Consider the following 9,830-nt stretch of genomic DNA (forward strand, 5'->3'; position numbering starts at 1 on the left):
TATTAGATGCTGAAAAAGCCTTTGACAAAATACCATATTTCTTCATGATAAAGGTGTTAGATAGAGCAGGGATACAAGGAACATACCTAAACATAATAAAGGCAATATATAGCAAGTGAACAGCCAACACCAAAATAAATGGAGAGAAACTCGAAGTGATCCCACTGAAATCAGGAATAAGATAAGGTTGTCCAATTTCTACATATCTATTTAATATAGTACTTCAAGTTCCAGCTAGAACCATAAAACAACAAAAGGAGGTCAAGGGGATACAAATCAGAAAAGAAGAAGTCAAACTCTCACTATTTGCTGATGATAAGATAGTATACATAATGACCCCAAAACATTTACTAAGAAACTTCAACAACTCATTAACACCTTCAATAATGTAGTAGAAAACAAGATTAACTAAAAAAAAAAAAAAAAAAAATCAGTAGCCCTCCTTTACACAGATGCTAAATGGGCTGTGAAAGAAATCAGAGAAATATCACCTTTCACGATAGCCACAAATAATGTAAAATATCTCGGAGTAGGAAGAAACAGCGAGAACAACCCCTGGATGAACCGGGCACCGCTGCAGCCCCGCGATCAGCGCCAATGTTTTCCCCGCCCACCCCCACCCCCGCCACTGCCATGCCCAAAAGAAAGGCTGAAGGGGAAACTAAAGGAGATAAAGCCAAGGTGAAGGATGAGCCACAGAGAAGATCGGCAAGGTTGTCTGCTAAACCTGCTCCTCCAAAGCCAGAGCCCAACCCTAAAAAGGTCCCTGCAAAGAAGGGAGAGAAGGTACCCAAGGGGAAGAAGGGCAAGGCCAATGCTGGTAAGGATGCCAATAATCCTGCAGAGAATGGAGACACCAAAACAGACCAGGCACAAAAAGCTGAAGGTGCTTGTACAGTTTGAAATACTATTTTTTTTATCAAGTTTTATAAAAATGGAGAAGTTTGTTTTACCTTTTTTTTTTAAAGCTATGTTGTTAGCACACAGAACCCTTCATTGTTTCAGTCAGGGTAGGGGGGAACATGTGTCACTGGCAGTGTCTCCCAAGCTGATGATGGAAAACATCTTTCCCTGATAATTTTGAAAGTCTACTCTTGGCTCCCAGGAGAGACGTTGTGGGGACATGTTGACATACGTGGCCACTATGGCACACATGCCTTGTGTGGGAAAACTATGTTCATTTTTATATCCTCCTCCCCCTGTACCATCAACATAGACTTAACTCCCTTAAGACCAGAGCCCTGTTGGAACCTGACCCCCAAATTTGTTTTGCCAGTCTGTTGGGCAATCTGGACTTTGCAGTGATATCATTGAGTGTCCTCAAAAGCGCAGCGGTTCCTTTTATAGAAGATTGTGGATCTGCAGATTGATAATTCTGCCATTTTCATTTCATTTCCTGAAAGTCAGGGTTGGCTTGTGAAAAGTTGTGAAACAACATCCTCAATGTGAAATGTCAGCCCTCACTCTAAACTCCTCCCCCTTTTGAGAGCATCCAATGAAGACTCACCGGGTTTTATAGTGGCTTTCTGATTTTGGTAGTCGATACAAGAAGGGAGTTTGGAAGTTCTTGTATACTGTTACTGATTGTCTGCCCATGTTCTGCCTGGAAAACCATGATTGTTTATGGAAAGTGTCTTTAATAAAGCTGGATATGGTTTGGCTTGGAAAAAAAAATCTCGGAGTAACTCTAACTAAATAAGTGGAAGACCTGTATGGCAAGAACTTTAAATCTTTGAAGAAAGAAACTGAGGAAGACACCAAAAAAAAAAAAAAAAAAAAAAAAAAAAAAAAAAAAAAAAAAAAAAAAAAAAAAAAAAAAAAAGGAAAGATCTTCCATGCTCTTGAGTAGGTAGAAATAACACAGTAAAAATGCAATCTCACCAAAAACAATCTACAGACTCAATGCAATGCCCATCAAAATCCCATCAAAATTCTTCACAGGCCTCGAAAGAACAATATTCAACTTCATAAGAAAAAACAAAAACAATAACAAAAAATCCAGGATAGGCAAAACAATTCTGTACAATAAAGGAACTTCTGGAGACAATCCAATCTCTGACTTTAAACTCTCCTATAGAGGTACAGTACTAAAAATAGCCTGGTATTGGCATAAAAATAGACAAGAGAACAAATGGAATCATTAATCCATATACCTACAAGCACCTTATTTATGACAAAAAGCAAAAAATATAAAATGAAAAAAGCATATTCAACCAATTGTTATGGCATAACTGAATATCAACATGTAGAAGACTAAAAATAATCCTTATCTATCACCATGCACAAAACTCAAATCCAAATGAATCAAAGACCTCAGCATAAAACCAATCACACTGAACCTCATAGATGAGAAAGTGGGAAGTATACTTGAAGGCATTGGTATAGGAGACCACTTTCTAAATATAACCCTAGTAGCACACTGAAGCAATTAATAAACGGGATATCCTGAAACTGAGAGAATTTTGTAAAGCAAGAGACGTGGTCAATAAGACAAAACACCAGTTTACAGAATGGGAAAAGATCTTCACCAACCCCACATTGGACAGAGGACTGAACTCCAATTTATATCAAGAACTCAAGAAATTGGTAATCAACAGAACAAATAATGAAATAAAAAATGCAGTGCAGACATAAACAGAGAACTCTGAACATAAGAATCTAAAATGGCTCAAAGACATTAAGGAAATGCTCAACATCCTTAGCCATCAGAGAAATGCAAATCAAAATGACTTGGAGATTCCATCTTACACCTGGAAGAATGGCCAAGATCAAAAACACTGATGACCGTTTGTGCTGGAAAGGATGTGGGATAAAGGGAACACTCCTTCATTGCTGATGTGAGTGAAAACTTGTACAGGTGCTTTGGAAATAAGTATAGAAATTTCTCAGAATATTAGGAAACAACCTTCCTCAAGACCCAGCAATACCACTTTTGGGTATATACCCAAAGGATGCTCAATCACACCAAAAGGACATGTGCTCAGCTCTGTTTATAGCATCACTATTTGTCATAGCCACAACCTGGAAACAATCTAAAAGCCCCTTAACTGAATAACGGTTAAAGAAGATGTGGTAAATTAACACAATATTAAAAAAAATATCATCTTGAAATTTGCGGGCAAATGAATGCATCTAGAAAACATCATATTGGGTGAGGTACCCCAGACCCAGAAAGACAATTATCACATGTACTCACTCATAAGTGGGTCTTAAACATAAAGCAAAGAAAAACCTGCCAATTCACAATCCCAGAGAACCTGAACAACAAAGAGGAACCTAAGAGGGACGGACATACATGGATCTAATCTACATGGGAAGTAGAAAAAGACAAGATCTCCTGGTTAAATTGGGAGCATAGGGATAATGGGAGAGTGTAGAAGAGTAGGGGAGGCAAAGTAGGGAAACAGAAAAAAATATAGCTCAATAAAAACAACCATAATGAAAAAAATAAAGAGCTTAATTCAGAGACATTCAATTGCTTCCATACTTTATCTCACCCTTGTGAACTCACTTTAGTGGCAAATAAAAATTGATGTCTATCTTTGTTTTGCTCATCTATCAATAGTTTTTTCCTGGAAATACCTGGAGGTCTGTCAGGAACACGTAAGTGAAACATATGTTAAAATGCTTCTGACATAAAATAATGGTGGAAAGATTTTTCAGTATTGATAAATATATTCTTAGATAATATTCCTTGCATAAGGGATTCAAAAATTTCCAAAAACACTGTAAAATTAACACAAACTATGTACATTAAATATTGGTTATAAACTGGAGTTAAATGGTAAAGTTAATTTATTTCAGGCTAGTATTTTTGCATGACCCCTTTGATAAACTAACCATTTGATTACTATTTCCTTATTTCCAACACAATATTTAAACACCTAGCATTTTCTTCTGTGTATTGAAATGTTAAGTGTTAAGTTTTTTTTTTCTACTGGACATTTCTAGTCTAAACCTCAAAGAGAGATTGTCAGAGGGATCATAACTAGCAAGTTTTGAATGCAGTCACTTTATTCTAGTTCAAGATTTTAATCTACATGTAAAGATCTCTAGGATGAGGTGGTTTTGTTATTCACAGAACAGTAGATTCACTATTACTACAGGTAGCAGACAGGCTTGTAGTTGAGGCTGAGGCTGTCCAGGTGACATAATTAACAGGCATAGCGGAGAGAATTCATTATGGAAAAGGCAAATTCTTTATTTTTTATTACTTTATAAAATAATAAATAATACTATTCATAATTTCCACTTCCTCCCCTCCTCCCACTTCCCTCCAACTCCCCCACTCACCCTACCTCCATCCCTCTCCAGCCCTAAAAGAGGGCAGGATACCCTGACCTATGGGAAGTCCAAGGCCCTCCCCCTTCCATCCAGGCTTAGAAATGTATACATCTAAATAGTCTAGTGTTACAGAATGGCACCAATGTGTGGACAATTGCATCCACATAAAACCTGAGACAGCTTGGGAAGTAATTCTAGAACAAGATAACAGCATTATGCATGGTTTCTTGATAGTAGCAATTTCTTGGGTCTGCTCTGCTTGCTAGAGACAAGAAAGCACTCTCATTTAAGAGAGGCTTCCTCACTCAGCTTTAGCTGCAAAACCCTGCCGCTCTTTAAGCGGTCCTGCCACAAAACACTTAAATCGTGTTGATGAAAAGCTGATGACATGCTTTTCAGTTTTCAGCAGCAGCAGGAAAAAAGCTGCACCATTTTAAAATGCTGGCTTTCTGGGCCATCCTGCCAGGGCAAACTCTGACTCTTTCATGCAGGCAATCCGACTACGAAGCATTTGAGTGTGACTTGTGAGCATACTGCTACAGCTTGCTTGCTTACAAGGATATTAAAATGCCATAGAGTTGTGGCAATAAATGTGCCTCCTGCTGGTACCTCAGCCATGAGGCTGAAATCTCATAAAGCTAAGAAATGGGCTGGATCCAGCCGTCAAAGCTACGGCTTTAATCCCAACCATATTGCTTGGTAAATTAAAGTACTCCTGTAGTCAGAAAAAGAGATATATACAGTAAAGAGAGATTCAAAGATGAAGAAAACCTCTAAATGGTTTACAGTGTGTTAAAATTTATACTGGTTTGGGAAAGAAAAGAAAAAGGTTAAAGTTCTTAAAGTAAGCTGAGCGGTGGTGGCGCACGCCTTTAATCCCAGCGCTCAGGAGGCAGAGGCAGGCGGATCTCTGTGAGTTCGAGACCAGCCTGGTCTACAAAGCCTAGCTCCAGGACAGGCTCTAAAGCTGCAGAGAAACCCTGTCTTGAAAAAACTAAAAAAAAAGTTCTTAAAGTAAAAAAGAAAGAGAGTAGTTGGGTGTGATGGCACACAACTTTAATCCCAGCACTTGGGAGGCAGAGGCAAGTGGATCTCTATGAGTTCAAGGACAGACTGGTTTACAGATGGAGTTCCAGGACAAAGATACACAGAGAACCTGTCTCAAAAAGACAAAAGTTAAAAGTTCTCTCCAAGAATTTTATCATAAAGGGCTGTTAATTTTTGTCAAATGCTTTTTTGGCATCTAATGAAATGATCATATGGTTTTTTCTTTCAGTTTATTTATATGATGGATTACATTGATAGATTTTCATGTGTTGAACTAGGCCTACATCTCTGGGATGAAGCCTACTTGATCATAATGGATGATTTTTTTGATGTGTTCTTGGATCCAGTTTGCCACCATTTTATTGAGAATTTTTGCATCGATGTTCATGAGTGAGATTGGTCTGTAATTCTCTTTCTTGGTTGAGTCTGTGTGTGGTTTTGGTATCAGGATAACTGTAGCTTCATAAAAAGAGTTTGGCAATTATTTTTCTGTTTTTATTAAGTGAAACACATTAAGGAGTATAGGTATTAGCTCTTCTTGGAAGTTCTGGTAGAATTCTGCACTAAAACCATCTGGCCCTGGACTTTTTTTGTTGGGAGCTTTTTGATGACAACTTCTATTTCCTTAGAACTTGTAGGTCTATTTAAACTGTTTACCTGGTCTTGATTTAATTTTGGTATGTGGTATTTATCTAAAAATGTCCATTTCTTTTACATTTTTCCAATTTTGTAGAGTACAGGCTTTTGTTGTAAGACCTAATGATTCTCTAAATTTTCTCTGTGTCTGTTGTTATGTCCCCCTTCCATTTCTGATCTTGCTAATTTGAGTGTTCTCTCTCTGTATTTTGATTAGTTTGGATAGGGGTTTGTCAATCCTGTTGATTTTCTCAAGAAGCAGCTCTTTGTTTCATTGATTCTTTGGATTGTTTTCTGTGTTTTTATTTTGTTGATTTCAGTCCTGAGTTTGATTATGTACAGTCTTCTACTCCTCCTAGGTGAGTCTGCTTCTTCTTTTTCTAGAGCTTTCAGTAGTGCTGTTAAGTTTCTAATGTTAGCTTTCTCCATTTTTTTATGTGGGTATTTAGTGCTATGAACTTTCCTCTTAGCACCATTTTTATAGTGTCCCATAGGTTTGAGTATGTTGTGTCTTCATTTTTGGTACAGGAGAATTGTCTGTATTCTGTCAATCATGTTTTAAATAAATGCTGATTGGCCAGGCTGGAAATATAGGTGGGTCAACCAGACAGGAAGTAGATGTGGGACAATTAGAACAGGAGTATTCTGGGAAGCAGGAAACTCCCTTTGAACTCCTGGCTAGACCACTAAAAAAGCAGTATGTAATCTGCCCGGCTGAAAAAGTTACTGAGCCACATGGCTAACATAGATCAGAATAATAGGTTAATATAAGTGATAAGAGCTAATAAGAAGCCTGAGCTAATGGGCCAATCAGTTTATAATCTTATGGAGTCCTCTGTGTGATTTTCTTTGGGGTTTTCTGGCTGTGGGATACTGGGCAGGACAGAAAACCCAATAAGCAGGACCCTCATGTTACACATTTTCATTGAAATCAAGGAACACTTTAATTTCTTTCTTTATTTCTTCCTTAACCCAGGGGTGGTTTAGTAGTTGGTTGTTCAGTTTCCATGAGTTTGTAGGCTTTCTGTGGTGGAATTTTTGTTAAATCCTAACTTTACTCCATGGTGATCTGATAAGACACAGGTGGTTACTCCAATTTTTTTGTATCTGTGGATGTTTGCTTTGTTACTGATTATATGATCAATTTTCGAGAAGGTTCCATGAGATGCTGAGAAGAAAGTATATTCTTTCCTGTTTGGGTGGAACATTGTATAGATGTCTGTTAAGTCCATTTGATTCATTACATCTGTTAGTTCTCTTATTGCTCTCTTAAGTTTCTGTCTGGTTGACCTGTCCATTGGTGATAGAGGAATGTTAAAATCTCCTCCTATTAGTGTATGGGGTTTGGTGTGTGATTTGTGTTCTAGTAAAATTACTTTTACATATGTGGGTGATTTTATATTAGGGACATAGATATTCAGGATTGAGACTTCATCTTGATGAATTGTTCCTGTTATGAGTATAAAGTGTCCTTCTCCATCTCTTCTGATTGATTTTAGTTTGAAATCAATTTTGTTAGATATTAGGATAGCCACACCCACTTGTTTCTTAGGTCCATTTGATTGAAAAACCTTTTCCCAACTCTTTACTCTGAGGTAGTGTCTGTCTTTGAGGTTGAGGTACATTTCTTATAAACAGCAGAATGTTGGATCCTGTTTCTGTATCCATTCTCTTAACCTGTTCCTTTTTGTAGGTGAATTGAGTCCACTGATATTAAGCGATATTAATGACCAGTGGCTGATATCTCCAGTTATTGTTTTGGTGGTAGACTTTGTGTGTTTTCCTTCATTGAGTTGTATTAGTGGGGGGTTGTCAAATGTCTGTGCTGTTGTGGATGTTGTTCGCTTCCTTGGGTTGAGGTTTTCCTTCTAGTACTTTCTGTAAGCCTGGGTTTGTGGATACATATTGTTTAAATTTGTTTTTGTCATAGAATATCTTGTTTTCTCCATCGATGGTGAAAGAAAGCTTTGCTGCATATAGTCATCTGGGCTTGCATCCATGGTCTCTTAGTGTCTGCAGCACAGCTATCCAATACTTTCTGACTTTCGTGGTTTCCATAGAGAAGTCAGGTGTAATTTTGATAGGTTTACCTTTATATGTTACTTGACCATTTTCTGTTGCAGCTCTTAATATTCTTTCTTTAGTCTGTATATTTTGTGTTTTGATTATTATATGGTGAGGGGATTTTTTTTATCCAGTCTATTTGGTGTTTTGTATGCTTCTTGTACATTCATAGCAATATCCTTCTTTAGGTTGGGAAAGTTTTCTTCTATAATTTTGTTGAATATATTTTCTGGGCCTTTGAGCTGTAATTCTTCTCCCTTCTTCTACCCCTATTATTCTCAGGTTTGGTCTTTTCATGGTGTCCCAGATTTTCTGGATGTTTTGTGTTAAAAAATTGTTGGATTTGATGTTTTCTTTGATCAATGAGTCTATTTCCTCTATAGTATCTTCAGCACCTGACATTCTTTCTTCTATCTATTGTATTCTATTGGTTATACTTGTCTCTGTACTTCCTGTTTGTTTACCCAGATTTTCTATATCCAGCCATCCCTTGCTGTTTGTTTTCTTTATTACCTCCATTTTGGTCTTCAAGTCTTGAAATGTTTCCTTTACCTGTGTGATTGCTTTTTCTTGGTTTTCTCGGGTATCTTTGAGGGAATTATTAATTTCTTCTAACTTTTGTTTGTCTTCCCTTTCCAATTTCTTTAAGGGAGTTTTTCACTTACTATTTAAGTGTCTTTATCATTTTCATTAGGTTATGTTTAAAGTCGACTTCTTCTACTTCTTTTGGGTTAGTGTGTTCAAGTCTTCCTGTTGAGTGTTTGCCGAATTCTTGTGTTATCATGTTGATTTTCAGGTTGTTGGAGGAATTCTTGCATTGGCACCTGCCCATCTCTTCCTTCAGTTGAGGCCAGCAGAGTCTTGGTGTTTTGGTTCAATCTTTCCATGGCTATCTGTGTACTTGGGAGTTTTTCTTGGTCCCCTCAGCAATTGAGTGGGCTCTCAGATTCCCTCTGCCCGGAAGCAGGCTGTGGTAGGGGATCTAAGGACCCTACATATGAAGAGGGTTGCTTTGGGGCAAGTTGGAATGGGGTAAAGAAATCCAACAGCAGGGAACACACCCCGCTAAATGGCCAGAAAATCTTAGGCAATTTGAAGGGATCTGGATTCAATTCCCAGGATCATGTGGCTTTGAGGGCACTCACTTACCACTCTGGATCTCCTCAGCATGGGAGCAGGGTCTTCTGCTGGGCTCCAAGGACCTCAAAGAGAAAAAGGTAGCTTGGGGTGCAAGCTGGTATAGTAAAAAGAAGCCCCAGCAGCAGGACCATTCTCCTCTGGCTCCCTAGACTCCTATCCCCAAAGTAGGCTCAGTTGGGGGATTCAAGGACCCTGCCCATGAAAAGGAGTGCTTGGGGGCAAGATGGAATGGGGTAAAGAAAGCCAGTAGCCGGGAACATGCCCCCACTGGATGGCCAGAACAATTTAGGGAATTGGAGGGGGCCTGAACTCAGATCTCCGGGACCATCTGGCCATGCAGCCACTCACTCCAAGGCAAATTCTTTAGAGCCTGATATGTTTGTGAGCAGATGAATGCAAAGTGCATTCTGCATAGTAAGACCACAGTTTCCATTGTGCCTGTGTATGTACATACACATTTATCTGTGTGTATGCATGAATGCATGTGTGTATTTGTATTATTTCATTTGTTTGTGCATGATTGCATGTGCATCATGATTGTGTGCATGATTGTTTGTGCATGGTTGCATGTGCACATGTGTGTATATTTATGCATTCATCATGAGTATGTGTCTGTACATAGGTTCATTCATGAATGTGTGTATAGGTAAGTACATGTG

The 9,830-nt window shown here is 38.3% G+C and overlaps 1 protein-coding gene across 1 annotated transcript; it reads left to right on the forward strand.

The window, feature by feature from the left end:
* Positions 1-633: 633 nt before the first annotated feature.
* Positions 634-9,320, forward strand: LOC119826108 (non-histone chromosomal protein HMG-17-like). Its single transcript, XM_038347123.2, has 2 exons — positions 634-886; positions 9,151-9,320. The coding sequence occupies exons 1-2, from the start codon at positions 634-636 to the stop codon at positions 9,318-9,320; spliced, it is 423 nt and encodes a 140-aa protein (XP_038203051.2).
* Positions 9,321-9,830: the final 510 nt, after the last annotated feature.

Source organism: Arvicola amphibius, chromosome 11 (genome assembly GCF_903992535.2).
Source record: "Arvicola amphibius chromosome 11, mArvAmp1.2, whole genome shotgun sequence".
NCBI lineage: Eukaryota > Metazoa > Chordata > Mammalia > Rodentia > Cricetidae > Arvicola > Arvicola amphibius.

Bases quoted from the DNA above. Each gene is read 5' to 3' on its own strand.
- LOC119826108 (XM_038347123.2), top strand. From the start codon at position 634: ATGCCCAAAAGAAAGGCTGAAGGGGAAACTAAAGGAGATAAAGCCAAG. The intron at 887-9,150 runs GTGCTTGTACAG...TTCAATTCCCAG, and splicing joins CCAGGCACAAAAAGCTGAAG to GATCATGTGGCTTTGAGGGC.